The following is a 20,664-nucleotide window of genomic DNA, read 5'->3' on the forward strand; positions in this document are numbered from 1 at the left end:
TCGGTGCTCAGCACCGAGCAGCACGTCTGTGAAGATAACTCTCCCGCACGTGGAGTGCAAGGCCCGACAAGCTGAGCGCCCCAGTCGATCTAAGCTCCCACCCCAGCTCAGGATTTTACCCGGGTCCTTGGGCAAGGGCACTGGGGAATTGCTGGTTGTTTTCTCACAGGGAGGGAGGAAATGTCACCACTGGTCACTCTCCTAAACCAGCCACCCGATGGGTCCCGAGCTCCGGGAGAATGGACAGGAGTTCGGGAACACATGTGGACCAGATTGGGAACCCATGGCAATGGTGGTGTGGTGGTGGTTGGGGGGGGGCAGGGGGAGTTTAAACACGAGGAGGGAAAAAACTTCTCAACAGTGGGCAAAATAATCCAGTGGGAGGAAAGTTGAAGGCAAGAGCTGACCAGTCCTGCCACAATTGTTCACTGACTCACCGCCTGATCCTCTCCACGTCCTCGATGGTGTCGGGTAAAGTCAATCCCTTTGTTTCAGGCAAGAGCAACACAAGGCCGCCAGAAATCAAACCAGTCACCCCTGGGAATGAATGGACACAACACCCAACCAGTTAGTGCAAACTACACAAATGGATTATCTTAAATTAAACTATATTTGACCAACTCTCGTTCATGAATGCTACTACACTGATATTTTCTATGACGCACATAGGAATTGTACATAAAGAAAATACATTGTAATCCAGTTTATTCTACACAAACTCTGAATGATGAAACAGAAGTGAAGAATGTATGTTTGCAGAAAAACAGTAGTTTGGATTCTGACCAATCCTAAATTGTATCATCCCCAGTCCGAGATCTTCCCTCAGTGTGACCCACCCCCGCTTCAGTCTCTGATCTCTCCCCCCTCCTCGGTCTCTGATTCGGATATTCATTCCCTCCCTCCCTCCCCAGTCTCTGATCTCCCTCCCCTCCTCAGTCTGATCTCCCTACTTGAATGGAAGGATGTCATTGGTCCTTTACTTGAGAATAGGAATTACGAGAGAGAGTGATGTAAGAAGTGTTTTTAGTGAGTGTGAAATCTGAGCTTGCTTTGCCCATTGTGGACTTATTGGGACTTTTGAGAATTGCAACCATTATAGTTGTGCGTCTCGTTGTGTCAGCAAACGATAAAAGCCCAACATTAAACTCGCTAAACGCATTGCACGAAATACAAGATCCTCACCAAAAACCACAAGAGGCATTCCCATCCAGATATCTGCCAGTCTGTACACGATGAATGGGGCGGCTATCCCTCCGATGTCACACAGCGATGAGCACACGGAAACACCAAGATTCCTGGATATAGGAAATGCACCTTTACCTCCTGACAAAGTAACTTCTCCATTTCACTAGCACTAAATACTTCCAGCAAATCAAGTTTCATCTTTATGTTACAGTTCAAGATAATGGGTCACTTCAACCAGATGTTGTGTGTAATCGATAACTGAATTAGAAAGAAAGACTTGCATTTATATAGCCCCTTTCACGACCACCAGATGTCTCAAAGCACTTTACAGCCAATGAAGTACTTTTGGAGTGCAGTCACTGTTGTAATGTGAGAAACGCGGCAGCCAATTTGCGCACAGCAAGCTCCCACAAACCGTAATGAGATAATGACCAATCTGTTTTTGTTATGTTGATTGAGGAATAAATATTGGCCAGGACACCGGGGATAACTTCCTTGCTCTTCTTCGAAATAGTGCCATGGAATCTTTTACATCTACCTGAGAGCGCAGACGGGGCCTTGGTTCAACATTTCATCTGAAAGATGGCACCTCCGACAGTGCAGCACTTCCTCAGCACCGCACTGGGAGCGTCAGCCTAGATTTGTGTGTTCAGGTTTCTGGAGCGGGACTTGAACCCACAACCTTCTGGCTCAGAGGCAAGTGCCCACTGAGCTATAGCTGGCACTAGAACTATAATTTAATTAAAAGATTCATTAAAAGACTGCTGTTTCCATGTAGAGAATCATTTCTATTCAGCACGCACCTTATAAATGTTGGGTATAGTTCAGCATTTACAAACACCACCATTTCGAAGCTTATAGTGATTCCTAGTTTGCCCACAAAGGCTATGGCTGTTGCCAGCCAACTGAGATCTGAATTGGAAAAATCAATACAAGTACAATTAGCAATATTCACATTTCAATTACCAGGGAATTTTTTTTTTTTTTAAAACTAATTACATTTGCTGAGAGATTTTAAATGAACTCGTTCTAGTTCTGCAAGACTTGCAATCACTACTGGGGTCATCATAACCCGCAGACACTGGCCCCAGACTGATACGTGGGCAGCGCGATGCGTAGCCAGCACGAGTTGGTGCAGCGCATGGCAATCGAGTGATTCAAGAGCCGCGATCAGGTGAGCTTGGACAGACATGTGTGTGGAGCATCACTCCACAGGTGGGCAGCCTTTACTGCTGGCTGGCTAGAATGTTCTGGCCCCACTAAGAAAATTACATAGCAAGTTCAAAAATGGGGGCCAAGTTCTCCAAACAGTAGATAAAGCATTTGGACAATTAAAATAGTGCTTCACTACAGTTACACGACAGGAAGTGATCACGGAGAGAATGTCTGTGTGACCTTCCATCCTAGTGTTCTATAGCATAGTCTGCCGATCCATCTCACTCACAGGCTGGATAGGCTGGCCTTGTTTTCTTTGGTACAGAGGAGGCTGAGGGGAGATCTGATTGAGGTGTATAAATTATGAAGGGCCTAGATAGAGAGGATAGGAAGGACTGGATTCCCTTCGCAGGGGGGGGGTCAACAATCAGGGGGCATAGGTTTAAAATAATTGGTACGAGGTTGAGGGGGGGATTTATGGGGAAATTTCTTCACCCAGAGGGTGGTGGGGGTCTGGAACTCACTGACTGAAAGGGTGGTAGAGGCAGAAACCCTCACCACATTTAAAGGGTACTTGGATATGCGCCTGATGTGCCGCAACCTACAGGGCTACGGACCAAGAGCTGGAAAGTGGGATTAGGCTGGATAGCTCTTGGTCGGCCGGCGCGGACACGATGGGTCGAACTGGCCTCCTTCCGTGCTGTAAATTTCTATGATTCATGTCACCAGAATCAAGTATACATCACGTTCTCATCAATTCCGTTACCAGAATGGTACCAGGGATGAGAAACTTCAATTATGTGAGGAGACTAGAGAAGCTGGGATTGTTCTCCTTGGAGCAGAGAAAATTAAGGGGAGATTTAAAGGAGAAAGTGTTTCCACTGGCAGGAGGCTCAAGAGCCAGGAGGACACAGATTTAAGGTATTTGGCTAAAGAACCAGTGGTGAGATGAGGAGAAATGTTTTACTCAACAAGTTATGATCTGGAACGCACGGCCTGAAAGGGCAGTGGAACCAGATTCAATAGTAACTTTCAAAAGGGAATTGGATAAATACTTGAAAAGGAAAAATTTGCAAGGCTATGGAGAAAGGATAGGGGAGTGGGACTAATTGGATAACTCTTTCAGGACCAGCACAGGCATGATGGGCTGAATGGCCACCTTCTGTGCTGTCTCATTGCCATGCAATTAGAATAGAATACAGACACCTGATCAGGTTCATTGGCCTGGGACTGGATTACAATTACTGTCCGGTACTTACTCTCGGGTATGAACGCCGCGATCAAACAGGAGGCTCCCGCCAACAGGCCGCCCGTCGCAAAGGGAAGGCGGCGCCCGATTCGCTCAATCACCAACAGGATGAGGACTGCTGCCGGGATCTCGACCGCTCCCGAGATGAAGAAATCAAGGTAAATGTTTCCTCCCAGAGTTCCCAATCGCATGACAAGCCCTTGGTACACCAAGGCACAAGAGAACCTGAAATGAGGTTGCAAACGAGTTATAGTCCTGCGGTATCTCGACGATTGCGGAACCAAGGATGTTCCAGTCGGCTAGGCGGCATTGCGAAGGTCATCGTAGGCCATTGCTAAGGTCACCATAGGTCATATGTCATAGCCAAGGTCACCAAAGGCCATAGCCAAGGTCACCAAAGGCCATATGTCATTGTTAAGGTCATTGTAGGCCATACGTCATTGCTAGGATCACCATAGGCCATAACTAAGGTCACCATAGGCCATAACTAAGGTCACCATGTCACATGACATAATTAACTTTGGTATCATGAAGCCTTCACCTTTGAATTTGTCCTTGCTACGGCACAAAGTGTGATCCAATGATCAGCTCGGCCTACCAAACGCCAGTAATACCTGCGTTTATTTCCTGAAGTTTACCCACCAGACACAGGGAAACAGCCCATCAGCAGATGGGCAACACTCAAGTGACCCATTTATCAGGTTACCATGTGTCGTCCTGCAACTCTTAGACATACAGCATGTTTTGTAAATGTGGAATTACACCGTCACATGGCGAAAAACTACACAGAGAAATAGTTCAACAGAACACACAGCATTTCAAGGACTAAAGTCAGCATTTTCAAGTCTCCTCTCAATCTTGTTTTCTTTAACAGCGTCATTTGTAATAATTTATTATTCTAAATCTGCGTTAAAATTCAGAGGAGGGATCTAAGTTAGCAATGAGAAATTTACTGAAGTGAACTTGTTTTAAGAACATAGAATTAGGAACAGGAGAAGGCCATTCGACCCCTCGAGCCTGCTCCACCATTCAATGAGATCATGGCTGATCTCCTACCTCAACTCCACTTTCCTGCACTATCGCCATATCCCTTGATTCCCTTAATATCCAAAATCTATCGATCTCTGTCTTGAATATACTCAACGACTGAGTCTCCACAGCCCTCTAGGATAGAGAATTCCAAACATTCACAACTCTTTGGGTGAAGAGCTTTCTCCTCATCTCAGTCCTAAATGGCCCACCACTTATTCTGACTGTGAGCCCTGGTTCTAGAATCCCAAGCCAGGGGAAACATCCTCCCTGCATCTACCCTGTCAGAAAATGGACCATCCAACATCCTTTCTTCATTTGTTTACCTGGAGCCCATGTGGAATATCGGAGAACGGGAACAAAATGGGAGTGGGACAATTCATTTTCTAAGCCTACCTTAACTACATATTTACAGAGCATAATCTCTTCTGTAAATAGGCCTAACTAGTAATGCGGAGTGAAGGAGTGGTGATTCCTTCACATGGATACCTTACTAAGCGGACTTCAGTATCGTCCCACAAGGTAGCCACAGTCCCAGTAAAAAGGGTTTTGAAGTATGAAGGAAAGCAGGAAAATCCCACTTGATCTAACTAGCCCCAGCCATCTAGACATGGTGTATAGGGCCCGCATGCACCATCTATCCACACTCCCCCCATTGATGCAATCTCTGAAAGAAGGGAAAAAGCCCACCCGCCCCCCCGAAAAAAAAAAAGTACAGCTACCCCAAGCTCCCTTTTATAACTGGAGATGTTCCTGACTCCCAGGAGCACCCCCAGTTCCCTTTGGAAGGGCTGTGGTGAATCCAAACGGGTCTCAGGGCCCGAATTTGATGAAGGCCCCCACCCGCCCAAAGGACCGCCGAGGTACTTGATGGTACTTTGGGCGGGGTTTTCATCAACAAGGCCTCTCGAAGGTCGACGGGCAGCAAATGAGGGACTTACGCCACCAATCTGGGCAGCAGCCAGGGGAGCTCTCATTCTCGGCGGCAAAGGCGCTTGCCGCCCGTGTGCCACCGAGGATGGAGTCGGGCCCACGGAGGGTCGAAGACATGTAAAGAAAAATTTTTTAAAAACCACCGGAACACCTTCAGGGGACCAAGAAAAAAAATGTAAAAATGTTCACTCACTTTTTTTTCAGGTTCTTGAGACTCACCGTGTGGGACAGACCAGCCGCCTCGCAGTAAGTCCACCCCCGTTGTGGCTCAGACTCCCGCCCACACCAATCTGGGAGCTCGGCGAGCGGGAGTCCACTTCCGCCACTTGGCCGTCAGCGGGCGGTTCCCGGCGGAACTCCCCTCCCACCCACTCCAGCCCAAATCGAAACGGCCACTGGACGGGACCCGAAGAGAAATGTCGACGGCAGTGGGCGGGAAGTCCATCAAATCCGGGCCCTCACATTGTTGCAAGGTCAGTGACTCGGTGAAGAGACATACCTTCTTGGCAGCTAACCTCAATCTGTGTTTATATTTTACACTGATGTCCCCTAGTTCATCACCTATTTGCCCAAACAAAATCCATTCCAGTCATCAGTTTCAACAGAAAACTCAATCATGTCGCCTCCACTTCTTCAATGGAACAAAAAGCCTCGCTTTAAAGTTTTACATTTATGTAGCATCTATCACAACCTTCCTGCACTATCCCCATATCCCTCGATTCCCTTAATATCCAAAAATCTATCAATCCCTGTCTTGTATATACTCAACAACTGAACAATCACAGCTCTCTGGGGTAGAGAATTCCAAAGATTCACAACCCTATGGGTGAAGAAATTTCTCTTCATCTCAGTCCTAAATGGCCGACCCCTTATTCTGAGATTGTGACCCCTGGTTCTAGACTCCCCAGCCAGAGGAAACATCCTCCCTGCATCTACCCTGTCAAGCCCTGTAAGAATTTTAATGTTTCAATGAGATAACTTCGCATTCTTTTAAATTCTAGGGAATATAGGCTTAGTCTCCTTAATCGCTGCTCATAGGACAATCCCCCTATCCCAGAAAACACTCCTTCTAAAGGCAAATATATCCTTCCTTAGGTAAAGAGACCAAAACTGTACACAATACTTTAGGTGCGGTCTCACCAATGCCCTATATAATTACAGTAAGATTTCTTTAGTCTTATACTTCAAACCTCTTGTAATACAGGCCAACATACCATTTGCTTTCTTAATTGCTTGCTGTACCTGCATGTTAACTTTCAGTGATTTGTGTACAAGGACACCCAGGTCTCTCTGAACACCAACATTTCCCAATCTCTCACCATTTAAAAAATACTCTGCTTTTCTATTTTTTCTACCAAAGTGGAGAACTTCACATTTCTCCACATTATATTCCATTTGCCATGTCCTTCGCTTAACCTGCTTATATGCCCTTTGCATCCTCCTCACAGTTTACTTTCTCACCTAGCTTTGTATCGTCAACAAACTTGGATATATTACACTCCGTCCTCATCTAAGTCATTGATATAGATTGTAAATAGCTGAGACTGCCCTAAGTGGAGGAAGTGCATCTGGGAGGGCGGCGAGCACCTCGAGTCTCATCGCCGAGAGCATGCAGAAATCAAGCGCGGGCAGCGGAAGGAGCGTATGGAGAACCAGACTCCCCACCCACCCTTTCCTTCAACCACTGTCTGTCCCACCTGTGTCAGAGACTGTAATTCCTGTATTGGACTGTACGGTCACCTGAGAACTCACTTTTAGAGTGGAAGCAAGTCTTCCTCGATTTCGAGGGACTGCCTGTGATGATGATGGAAATAGCTGAGGCCCAAGAACCGATCATTGTGGCCACCCCACCGCCCACTAGTTACAGCCTGCATTTAGGGTTACCTAACCCAAAAATGACCCATTTATTCCTCCTCTCTGCACAGGAAAACAGAACCTTGAAAGGAGATACAATCCATGTTTGTAAAAAGGCAAGGCAGACAGAAGCAGGCATTTCATGTGGACAATATGCAGAAAACGGAGACTTTAGTGCAGAGTGAGTAAACCTCAGCGGAGATGAGAAGATTAGTGGGGGCAAGTACGAATGAGAGAGAGTGCGTGTGCGCCAGGTGGGGACACCATTAGTTGTGACTTTCGGCCCTCCACAGAAGTGCAGCCAGTCCGCATTCGCCATCCAGGTTCAGAAATGAAAAATGGACACTTGTGCAAGACTCTAGAGGCTGGCCACATGGGTGCAGCTACACCCCAACACATCAGCCCCTTTCAGGGAGTGTGGGGGATTTAGATGTGGAAACAAAAGGAATGGGATTGAAGGCTTTCAGAATAAATATAAGATAGTTGGTCGAATCCAAGAACTAACAGATCACAAGCTCAGAGCATTTCTGAGCCTCAAGCAACAACCCAACTCGGGAGCAGCAAAGCAACATTACAAACGGCTCAAGGCTGAGGTCCAACAAAAAACCCGGGACCTAAAGAACAGGTGGTGGCTGGAGAAAGCACAGGAGATACAACAACTGGCCAACAGCCACGATATGCGAGGATTCTTCATCGCAGTCAAGGCCATCTACGGTCCAAACTCCCAAGGCCCCACCCCACTGCTGGCCAAGAACGGGGAAATACTCAAGGACACTGAGGTTGTCAGGGCCCGCTGGAAGGAGCACTTTGAAGACCTCCTCAATCGAGACTCTGCCTTTGACTAGAGTGTTCTTGACTCCACCCCGCAGCATGCGACCCGCCACCAACTCAGTGAAACTCCAACGTTGCACGAGGTAGGAAAAACCATAAACTAGCTCAAGAATAACAAGGCTACAAGAGCAGATGGAATCCTTGCTGAGGCGCTAAAGTATGGCGGAGAGGCGCTGTTGGTATAGATACGTGACCTCATCTCTCTCATCTAGAGGGAGGAGAGCATGCCAGGAGATCTCAGAGATTCAGTGATCATGACCATCTTTAAAAAAGGGGACAAGTCCAACTACGGCAACTACAGAGGAATCTCCCTATCAGCCACTGGGAAAGTTGTAGCTAGAGATCTCCTCAACCGTCTTTTCCCTGTGGCCGAGGAACTCCTCCCGGAATCACACTGCAGATTTCGTTCCCTACGGGGCACAACGGACATGATCTTTGCAGCACGACAGCTGCAGGAAAAATGCAGGGAGTAGCGGCAGCACTTATACATGGCCTTTTTCGATCTTCCAAAGGCCTTTGACACTGTCAACTGTGAGGGCTTATGGAGCATCCTCCTCCATTTCAGATGCCCCCAAAAGTTTGTCAATATCCTTCATCTGCTCCACGACGACATGCAGGCTGTGATCCTTACCAACAGATCCATTACAGACCCAATCCACGTCCGGACCGGGGTCAAACAGGGCTGCGTCATCGCTCCAACCCTCTTCTCAATCTTCCTCGCTGCCATGCTCCATCTCACAATCAACAAGCTACCCGCTGGAGTGGAACTAAATGACAGAACCAGTGGGAAGCTGTTTAACCTACGCCGCCTCCAGGCTAGGTCCAAGATCACTCCAACCTCTGTCGTTGAGCTGTAGTACGTGGACGACACCTGCATCTGGGCACATTCTGAGGCTGAACTCCAGGATATAGTTGACTTATTTACTGAGGCATACGAAAGCATGGGCCTTACGTTAAACATCCGTAAGACAAAGGTCTACCAACAAGCTCATGGTCTACAGGGCTGTATTACTACCCGCCCGCCTGTATGGCTCAGAGGCATGGATGATGTACAGAAGACACCTCAAGTCGCTGGAGATATATCACCAACAATGTCTCCGGAAGATCCTACAAATCACCAACATCAGTGTCCTCATCAAGGCTAACATCCCCAGCATTGAAGCACTGACCACACTTGATCAGCTTCACTGGGCAGGCCACATAGTTCGCATGCCAGACACGAGACTCCCAAAGCAAGTGCTCTATGTGGAGCTCCTTCATGGCAAATGAGCCAAAGGTGGGCAGCGGAAACGTTACAAGGCCACCCTCAAAGGCTCCCTGGTAAAGTGCGACACCACCACTGACACCTGGGAGCCCCTGGCCAAAGACTGCCCTAAGTGGAGAAAGTGCATCCAGGAAGGCGTTGAGCATTTCGAGTTTCAACGCGGAGAGCCTGCAGAAATCAAGCGCAGGCAGTGGAAAGAGAGTGCGGCAAATCAGTCCCACCCACCCGTTCCATCAACGACTATCTGTCCCACCTGTGATAGAGTCTGTGACTCTCGTATTGGACTGTTCAGTTACCAAAGAACTCACTTCAGGAGTGGACGCAAATCTTCCTCGATTCCAAGGGACTGCCTATGATGATGGAGAGCATGCTATATGATCAGGGCAGAATACTGTTAGAAACATGCAGACAGACAGGATGGGAGGCGGCCATTTAGCCCATCGTTTCTGGCTGTCTGAAAATGCTATCATCATCATCGGCGGTCCCTCGTATCGAGGATGACTTGCTTCCACGCCAAAAAGTGATGAGTTCACAGGTGCTTCAATGAAGGACCTAATATTCCAGGACCCGAAATACATCATGAAGGGTGGAAGATGCTTGTGCGTGGATTTTTTTTTTTTTTTTTTTTTAAACGTGTGGTGACTGTTGCACACCAGCCACCACACGGGCTTGACAGAGCTAGGACTTGGTCCAGTGGCAAGGATTAACCGAGATGACTGGAGACCAGCTCTGCTGCACGGACCGACTGCGCACACATATCGCAGTGTGGGCTGGCCCGTGCTGCCCCTGGGCCCCGAACTCATGCCTCTCCTGGGCCCTGATCACCTTGCTATCATATAGATCGGGGGTGGGCAATTATTTGGGCCACTTAAGTTTTGGTGAGCTGTTGTGGGCCGCCCACCAATGTTCCACCAATCGTGCGGTCCCACGCAGGCTGCTCCCAGCTCCTGCCGCTGGAAGAGATACTGCGCATGTGTATCAGCATAGTGCAAAAAAAACTAGAGGGAACATTGCATAAACATAAATTCAGATAGTAGTCAGATGCTATCTTACATACACAACATGTATTCAAATATTGTTTAGAAATGAATCAAAAGATAAAAGTTGAAAATGTTTCAGAATTTTCTGCACCCAATAAATCAGTGCTGTGAAATAGAACTGTACCCGCTTTAGAGCCCGAGTCAGCATCATTTCCCCACCTCAGTCATCCTTGTGTCTCTCCGCAAAGATTGGAGCATGGGCAGACAGATACAGCAGAAGCAGCGAGAGACTGTGGAGGGATGTGATCGAGGCCCAGGAGAGGCATGAGTTTGGGGCCAGGGGCCCAGAGGCGGCACGGTCCAGCCCACACTGCGATGTATGCGCGCACTAGGTCCGGGCAGCAGACCTGGTCTCCAGTCATCTTGGTTAATCCTTGTCACTGGACCAAGACCTAGCTCTGTCAAGCCCGTGTGGTGGCTGGTGTGCAATGGCCACCCCACGTTAAAAAAATCTACACACAGGCATCTTCCACCTTTCAGGATGTAGTTCAGGATCTGGAATATTAGGCCTTTCATTTAAACACCTGTGAACTCATCCCTTTTTTGGCGTTTCGAGGGACCGTCTATGATAATGATCTCTGCAAAGATTACTAATGCCGCCCCAATGGGTGCCAGGTGAGAACTCCCCTGCCATCGTACTGTGGATGCCAGTCACTTTCTTCAGTAAAAGAGTTGTGGAGATGAGCAGCCATGACTCCACTCTAAAATGGATAGGGCATATTCGAGTATGCAGTGCATTCTGGGTACAGACATCCACCATTGGAGCCCACAATTACAGAATGGATCCTTTTAAGATCTGGCCAGGGAGAATCGCTTTTGCGAATTATTAATTTGAATGAAGTATTACTACGGTTTTTCCTTGGCTGCTATTTGGGTCTGTCTCTGACCCGTGAGAAGTGAAAGTGGATAGACGAATGTGCAGCTCGAGCCCTGACTCAGCTATTTCTGTCCCATCCAGCGGGCCGGATAGAACTACTTGGTGGGCTGGATCTGACCAGATATAGATCCACTGCCCTGTTCTTTCCCCATAGCCCTGCAAATTTTCCTTTTTAAAGTAGAGATTCATCCCTTTTGAAAGTTACTATTGGTTCAGTTCCCACCACCCTTTCAGGCAGTGCATTTCATTCATAATTCATTAGTGAAAACAGTTTTCCTCTTCGCCCCCCCCCCACCCCGGCATTTTTGCTAATTATCTTAAATCAGTATTCTCTGATTACTGAGCCAACTGCCAGTGCGAACAGTTTAGCCCCATCTACTCTATCAAAACCCCTTATAATTTAAAAAACCTTCTGACTCAGAGGCGAGAGTGCTACCCACTGAGCCACAGCTGACAAAGCACCAACCAATGTAAAATTACCTCGATATCATGGCGTTTCATTCATTAGCTTTGGTGACTATAAATACATGTGAGGAATGTGGAGGGCTTACCACCCTAAGTAAGTTGTGGAGCTTCAATGATGGGTGTACTGCACACGGACTGTGAAGGGAACAGGCTGGATGAGTGAAATTGTCTTTTCTCATTCAGTGTTCTCTCATTCTTACTTTTGGCCCTTTGTTCTTGTTTTCTATTTCACACACATCTGGATCGTTGACAAGTCAGATTTTTTGCCCCAGTGAGTTTCCGAGGGTTAAATATTTACAGGAATAAAATCTCACCAATTGAACATCAAGATCAGGGTGTGCTTCCTTATCTGAGGTGTCCGTATCAGGTCTACAAAGGAAGGACGGCCCAAGTCTTCACTGTCCTCTTCAATTGTCTATAGGGGGAAAAAAAGTCATCTCAATTTACAAAATATCCAGTTATATAAAAAGACAGACTTTTTATATAGCGCCCTTCACGACCACCGAACAGTTCAAAGCGCTTTACAGCCAATGAAGTACTTTTGGAGTGTAGTCACTGTTGTAATGTAGGAAACATGGCAGCCAATTTGCACACAGCAAGCTCCCACAAATGGCAAAGTGATAATGACCAGATGATCTGTTTTTGCTATGTTTATTGAGGCATAAATATTGGCCAGGTCACCGGGGATAACTTCCCTGCTCTTCTTTGAAATAGTGCCACGGGATCTTTTACACCTTTGAGAGAGCAGACGGGGCCTTGGCAATGCCAATCATCAGCTGGAACCCGAGAGGACTAGGTCCTATTGGTTGGCCAACATAGTCCGCAGTCTAAAAGGACTGAAATGATCTTTAAGGGAGAATTAAACAAACACTATCTTTTTTTGACCTTTAATACTCACAAATAAATTTGACTGCCAAGTGCTGTAGTCTGAAGAAATCTTGATTCCAGCATCCTACCTGATGCCTAACATTGCTTCTCTATAATGCGGTTGTTTCTCATTCTACCCAGCTACAGAATTTTCAATGAACAAAATACTTTTTTTTTAATTAAGAAAAAGAAGCAATGTAATAAATTGGATGGTCACAGAATTAAAGCCTTTAAGAGTCCGTCTTGCAGCATGAAGCCGATCAGATGAAACAGAAGCAAATCAGAGAGGAGCGGAGTTACCCTGCAGAGAGAGTAATTGAACACTCAGTACCTCTTCGCCAAGGAACCATTTTGTCTGACCGGGTGTGGTGGTCAGGACAACGGGGGCAATCTGCTCACACATTCTGTCGTGAGCTATGCTGCATAGTGCGGGAAAGTAGAGTTGAGGTAGAAGATCAGCCATGATCTCATTGAATGGTGGAGCAGGCTCGAGGGGCTGAATGGCCGACTCCTGCTCCTAATTCTTATGTTATGTTCACTATGCAGTTCATGAGGATTTTCTGGTATCTGCTGTGCTTTGGGTGCAGAATCAAACCTGCCCTCATCAGCTGTCTAATTATCAACGAGTGTCTATCCTCGGTTTGGGACATGTGAAAATGGGTTTCATTGGGGGTGGAGGTCATCATCATCATCATCATAGGCAGTCCCTCGAAATCGAGGAAGACTTGCTTCCACTCAAGGCGAGTTCTCAGATGACTCTACAGTCCAATTCAGGAATTACTGTCTGTCGCAGGTGGGACAGACATTGGTTGAAGGAAAGGGTGGGTGGGGAGTCTGGTTTGCCACACGCTCTTTCCGCTGCTTGCGCTTTGTTTCTACATACTCTCGGCTTTGAGACTCGAGGTGCTCAGCGCCCTCCCAGATGCTCTTCCTCCACTTAGGGTGGTCTTTGGGATTCCCAGGTGCCAATGGGGATGTTGCACTTCATCAAGGAGGCTTTTGAGGGTGTCCTTGAAACGTTTCCTCTGCCCACCTGGGGCTCACTTGGCGTGTAGGAGTTTACGAGTGGAGCGCTTGCTTTGGGAGTCTTGTGTCAGGCATGCAGACGATGTGGCCCACTCAACAGATCTGGTCGAGTGTGGTCAGTGCTTCGATGCTGAGGATGTTGGCCTGATCGAGAACACAGATGTTAGTACATCTATCCTCCCAGTGGATTTGCAGGATCTTGCGGAGTCAGCACTGATGGTACTTCTCCAGCGCTTTGAGGTGTCTATTGTATATGGTCCACGTCTCTGAGCCATATAGGAGAGCGGATATCACTACTACCCTGTAGACCGTAAAGCTTGGTGCCAGATTTGAGGTCCTGGTCTTCAAACATACTCTTCCTCAGGCGACCGAAGGCTGCGCTGGCACACTAGAGGCAGTGTTGGACCTTGTCGTCAATATCGGCTCTTGCTGATAGTAGGCTCCTGAGGTATGGAAAATGGTCCACGTTGTCCAAGGCCATGGATTTTGATGACGGGGGGGCAATGCTGTGTGGGGTCAGGTTGGTGAAGGACCTTTGTCTTACGGATGTTTAGTGTAAGGCCCATGCTTTTGTACGCCTCGGTGAAGATATTGACTATGGCTTGGAGTTCTGAATGATGACCTGCCTGGTGATGGAAGTTCGAAACCACGTAAATCCTCTGACAGACTGTAATCCAGTAGCTGAACCAGGTGAGTGTACAGCTCTTCAAGACACTGTTGATTAGTGAGCCAGGCTGGCAGCTTCATTATGAAACCTGGAGGCTGGGATTCTTCCCATTTGTCTCCAAGCCAATGCCCTAACAGAACGGTTGATCCTGGCTGAGCAAAGACTGGGAAGCCTACCAGCTCTGGGCGAGTAAGCAGCACAATTTTAGCTGGTTCAACTCCAGCAGTATCCCTCTGCACCCTTGGGGGGGTCCTTGAGCCTTGACTCTTATCAACCCTCTGGGCTGATGGAAATGGGGGTGCCCCTACAGAAAGGGGAGTGCGTACTCCAAGTCAGGCTAGCGCGACCTGATGGACTTCCCATTAGCGGGGCTTGGAGACAAGTTTCCACACGCATCAAACACCCAGCTAACCAAAACAAAGCCTTCGAAAAATACGTTATTTGGTCAAATTTTTGACCAACTGTGGCAAGACATTCACGTTAATCACCTCGGACTTTTTTGAGAGACTTTTCCCATTCATTTTTGCCATCTTCCGTATAACAGTCATGGCTTCTGCGTTCTTCTTCTGAGACAACAGCCATCTGGGAGACTCCGGGATCAACCTGCAAGTGTAACACAGCCAGGTTATTGCGAAGTACTTTGGCGACTGGCTCAGATAATGACTGTCTTTATAGACATTACCAGTAGTAGGTCAGGAAGAGGAAGTTTGGGATGGTAGCGGCCAGCTGCAGATTTCTCCAGGCCGGTAGTAAATAAGCAACAGCTGGAAGGAGCATCATCCCCATACTATAGCATACTTGGTATAAAATTCCCACAGTTCTTCTATACTCTAGTCCAACAAGCTCTGTGACTGAAACAAAAACACAGCTTAATAAATCAGCGATTTGTCAGCTCTTTGCCCACAACATCAATGGTGCAATATTCGATTTACTACATTGGGGACCCAGCCTAAACTGGTTACATTATGCAGCAAAATGAAAGCTCCACTCGGTCAGGAATCTAGATCAAACCCGCTTGTAGCATGTGAACAATTTTAAAGCTCTCGGTGAGGTTTTGCAAAGCTCTGTGCCAAGTGAGGAGCTGCCGAGATAGGAGCACAGGCCAGTAACACAGCCTCGCAATATTACCACAAAGATCCTGGCCTAGAACCACCTGGAGATTTCTGCAACACTAATGTGCCCTCACAAGCAAGGTTAACCCAAGAATCCATTACAGACACACCACACCCCTCTCAAAAGCACACTTGGCTAGACGCCATGTGTCTCTGGACACCAACAATATGTTTTGCGACGTCAACTGCCATTACATTCCCAGAGTGTTAAAGTCGTGAATTCTCAATAATCTATCAATTGTTTTTTTTTAAACCCTAGCGAGACATACAACTACAACTAGACCAATCCTACTAATGTTACAATTTATTAAATGGCATTATAAGAGTGCCAACTTGCTAAAGGGGACTATATTACTAATCTCTTGCACTAGTAATTGTAAGAGGAACATTTGATATTAATACCACCATGCAAGGGGGAACATTTACTGACTAAAAATAGCATTTACCAGTTACAAATATTTACCAGAACAATAATGCATAAAACATGAAACCCATTTACTGCAGCCCACAAATGATGCCATAATGAAAGTTTATACGTTAGAAATGATCAAAGCGTGAATGTTAGTTTATTAAATGGGCAGATTATACAATGGAACAAAGCATAGCACTGCGATAGTGGTTACTGGTACTAAATGTTACCAGTGTTACTGCAGAGCAGCTACAACATTTGTTATTAGCATGTAGGCAAAAGTAGAATTCTTACTGAAGACATAGGCACACAACCAACTTCCTTTGCTGAATAAGCCCTGCAGAGTTCGGAAGATCAGAAACCATGTGTAGTTGGGTAAGAATGCTACCACAAGTCCCACCACTGATGTCACAAAGGTTGCAAACAAGAAGCTCAATTTTCTGCCAAACCTGCAGAGAGAATAATTGAATGATTAAATAGCAAGAAAAATATTGCCATGACATTTCAAACCTGTGATCGGTAGATGGCATTTATACATACATGTCTGCTGTGTAGCCCATCAGTATCGTTCCCAGCATAAACCCCAGGTTCAGACAAGCTTGAGTCAGGTCCAGTTTCCAGGCATCAGCACACACCAGTTCAAACTGTAGAAATTGTGTAGACAAACAAATTGTGTTCGTGTGGTTTCATACGAGATATATTAAAACACGCACTTCTCATAGCATCTTACATTTTTCAGCTCATAGAATCATAGAATGATGTAGCACAGGAGGCCATTCGGCCCATCGTGCCGGCTCCTTGAAAGAGCGATCCAGTTAGTACCACTCCCCCGCTCCTTCCTTCCCCTGCAAACATTTCCCCTTTAAGTATTTTACAATTCCCTTTTGAAAGTTACTATTGAATCTGCTTCCACCACCCTTTCAGGCAGTGCGTTCCAGATCACAACTCACGGTGTAAAAAAAATTGTTTCCTACTGTCGCCTCTGGTTCTTTTGCCAATCAGCTGAAATCTTTGTCCTCTGGTTACCGACCCACTGCCATAGGAAAGTTTCCCCTTAGTTACTCTATCAAAACCCTTCGTGATTTTGAACACATCCATCAAATCTCCTCTTCACCTTCTCTGCTCTAAGGAGAACAACCCCAGCTTCTCCATTCCATCCATACAACTGAAGTCCCTCACCCCTGGTACCATTCCAGTAAATCTCCTCTGCACCCTCTCTAAGGCTTTGACGACCTTCCTAAAGTGCAGTGCCCAGAATTGGCCACAAAGTACCGGATATTGACAGGGGTGGGTTATCCAAGCCGGGGGGGGGGGGGGGGGGTGGGGGGGGGGGGCAGGGAGAAAGAGTCTCCGTCGGGAAGTACGGATGTCTTAACTTCACTGCATCCATGTGTGTGGGACAGGATCCCCGTCCAGAAGTCAGCCTGATTGACAGACTTGGCTTCCAGTCGGGCGGGAGCACTCCGGAGCGGACGACAGGCACGGTTAAGGAGCCTATAGTGGCTGGTGGGAGCATGGGGGGGTGATCTGACCCCTGATCAGCAGCAGGCAGGTCTGATCCAAGGGAAGCAGTCGAGCTTGGGGCGGGGCAGCACTCCTGCTCCTCCTGGCTCACAAGCAGTGCTCGAAGGGCACTTGCCTTTTCCCTGAAACTGTTCTCACCTCCCTTGAACTGTCTGGTCAGCCGGGTTTCCCAGGCCTCGGGAAACCAGTTAAACCTGTAAGGGAAATTAAATGTGATGCTCCCAGCCTCATAATATTTAAGTGGCTAACCTGCCTCCTGGGAGTGGGTTGGCTGATCGCCGGAAATGGACGGGTTGAAGATTTTTTTTAAATGTTTGGTTTAGCGTCACCTCCTTGCATTTGAAATCTGTCTCTATTTATCAAGAATCATATATGCTTTTTTAAACCATCTTCTCAATCTGTCCTGCCACCTTCACAGATTTCAGCGCACACAACCGCAGGCCTCTCTGGTCTCGCTTCCCCTTTAAAATTGTACTGTTTTGTTGATATCACCTCTCCTCAGTCTCACTACCAAAATATATCCCTTCAAGCTGCTCTGTGTTAAATTTCACCAGTCTCTCTATATCCTCCTGAAATCTGTTGCTATCCTCATTGTTTATTACATTTCAGAGTTTCGTATCATCCGCAAACTATGAAATCATGCTCTGTATATACCAAAGTCCGGGTCATTAATATATATCAAAAAGAGCAGTGGACCCTACACTGAGCCCTGGGGGGACACCACAGCCGCTTCCTCTTCCCTCCAGTCTGAGAAACAACCGTTCACCACTACTTTCTGTCCCTTAGCCAATGCCATATACACGCCGTCACTGCCCCTTTAACCCCATCGATGCAATTATGCTAACAAGTCTATTATGTGGCATTTTATCAAACACCTTTTGAAGATCCATATACACATCAACCGCACTACCTTCATCAACCCTCTCAGTTACTTCAAAAGAACTCAATCAAGTTCGCCAAAAATGATTTGCCTTTAACAAATCAGTGCTAGCTGCCTTTTATTAACCCATATTTTCCAAGTGCCAATTAATTTTGATCTCTGATGGTCTCAAAATTTCCCCACCACCACCATTCAGCTGACTGCCCTACACTTTCTGGGTTTATTCCCCTCCCCTTTTTAAACAGGGGTGTAACATTTGCAATCCTCCAGCCCTCTGGCACCACCCCCATATCTGAGGAGGATTGGGGCCAGAGCCTCTGCAATTTCAACCCTTGCTTCACTCAGTAACCTAGGATGCATCCCGTCTGGATTAGGTGATACTTCTACTTTGAGGACTGCTAACCTTTTAAGTACATCCTCTATCTATTTTTATCCTATCCAATATCCCCACTACCTCCTGCTACTTTGGCATCGTCCTCTTTTCTAGCGCAGATGCAAAGTGTTCATTTAGCACCTCAGTCGCGTCCTCTGCCTGCACGAGACGATTTCCCTTTTGGTCTCAAATCGGCCCCACCCTTCCTGTGACTACCCTTTTACTATTTATATGTTTATAAAAGACTTTTGGGTTCCTTCTGATGCCAGCTACTAATCTATTCCCTTTGCCACTCTTATTCCCTTTTTTAGATCTCTGTACTTTCTATATTCAACTTTGTTCTCTGCTATATTACAAACCTTATAATTTGTCATAAACCTCCTTTCTCTTTCATTTTAATCTCTAGATTTGTAGTCATCCAGGGAGCTCGAGCTTGGATGCCCTTCCTGTCCCTCTCACGAGTTCAGTCATTACCTTGTGCTTCTGATCAAATCTAAAATCTAACTACTGCTGTTTTCAACTTAGTTCATCACAGCACACATCATTCATCACAATTTGGAGATAGTACACAAATTTCATTTTAACTCACTTGGGTTCAGCACCATTTACGACTGTTTCGCATAGAATGTAAATGATGCACTACAGTGCATTTAATATGACTGAGGAGCACTTTTATTCAGTTCTTACTTCCCCACATATACAGTCCCCATTGTTGTATCGCACTGTATGATGGTCTAAATTATACAATAACTACTTTTATTTATATAGGACCTTCAACTAGTAAAACGTCCCCAAGGCGCTTCACAACACGTTAGATATTGATCATTGAGGGAAGAGAGTGTAAAAGCAGGAGAAGGAAGTGCAAAAAGAGGTTAAAGGCTCGAGTGCAAAGTTAAATACAAAGTTACAACAAACTCTCAGCCATCGCAGATGCAGTAAAGTGCAAACTTACTGACTAACATTCAACAATAACTTGTGTTCATATACCGATATTAATGTAGTAAATTGTCCCAAGGCGCATCACAGGAGTGTAATTGGACAAAAATGGACACTGAGCCACATAAGGCGATGTTAGGACAAAAGGGGTCGGTTTTACACATGCTCTTAAAGGGAGGGGAGTGCTTGTGGGACCGAGACGGCTGAAATCACGGCTGAAACCGAGAAACACTGGTGTGGTGCCAACTGTGACCTTTCTGTCCGATTTGAGATGCTTCTATTGTCTACTGCTAGCGTTCTAATATAATTGGCATTTGATCTCTGACCAAAAATACAACCTACCTCTGTCACAATACTGGGGAAAGAGCCGTTTGCAAAAACCCACCCATCCCGGCACGTGGTCAGTGGCAGATCTCGGGAAGCATTCTGGACCAACGGCAGTGGGTTTTCACAGCTGCCTGAAGAGGAATTCCAGTCCACATCGTACCTCTGGCACTGACTGTAGGAGGAGCTGCCGGGTCGCCCCACGGGCAACGTGTAATTCTTCTCCTGTTCCAGAGACCAGTTGCACTTATCCCTCAGTCCCATCACCCCAGGACTCCTGCACCAGTGGTCGGGAGTAACGGCTAAAAACACAAATCCCACGTACAGGTAGGAGAACATCGCCGAGGTCAGACACACGTAAAAGAAAGTGACCTTCTGATAGAGTCCAAATCCTCCTACTTCCTCCAGAACATCATCAAAGGTCGGCATGACGAGGGATCTGCTCAACAGTTTCGTGGAGGGAGCAGGTTGCTACTGACTGCCTGTCCGCACAAGGGGTATCTACCTGTAGTGTCACAGGAGTGTAGCCCAGCAAATCAACATCGAAGATCGGTCTACCAATCAACTGTGTAAATTGAGATTATCAAGTTAGTAAATGAGTGAACAAATGAAATGTGACTCTGAATTATTCAGTGCAGTTACAAACTAACACAGACTGCCACTT

The 20,664-nt window shown here is 46.7% G+C and overlaps 1 protein-coding gene across 3 annotated transcripts; it reads right to left on the reverse strand.

Moving 5' to 3' along the window:
- Positions 1–433: 433 nt before the first annotated feature.
- Positions 434–20,429, reverse strand: LOC139272720 (solute carrier family 22 member 2-like). 3 transcript variants are annotated; one of them, XM_070888817.1, is made up of 11 exons: positions 20,019–20,429; positions 16,504–16,607; positions 16,258–16,412; positions 15,125–15,293; positions 14,938–15,045; positions 12,797–12,809; positions 12,197–12,297; positions 3,600–3,814; positions 1,989–2,097; positions 1,183–1,295; positions 434–537 (listed from the first exon to the last, which is right to left on the reverse strand). In XM_070888817.1, exons 1-11 carry the CDS (start codon positions 20,427–20,429, stop codon positions 434–436), a joined length of 1,602 nt encoding a protein of 533 aa, XP_070744918.1. The 3 variants fall into 3 exon arrangements, with proteins under 3 accessions (XP_070744918.1, XP_070744917.1, XP_070744919.1); XM_070888816.1 differs by lacking the exon at positions 12,797–12,809 and having other exon boundaries at positions 14,922–15,045; XM_070888818.1 differs by lacking the exon at positions 12,797–12,809 and having other exon boundaries at positions 12,197–12,285; positions 14,916–15,045.
- Positions 20,430–20,664: the final 235 nt, after the last annotated feature.

Source organism: Pristiophorus japonicus, chromosome 9 (assembly GCF_044704955.1).
Source record: "Pristiophorus japonicus isolate sPriJap1 chromosome 9, sPriJap1.hap1, whole genome shotgun sequence".
NCBI classification, from domain to species: domain Eukaryota; kingdom Metazoa; phylum Chordata; class Chondrichthyes; family Pristiophoridae; genus Pristiophorus; species Pristiophorus japonicus.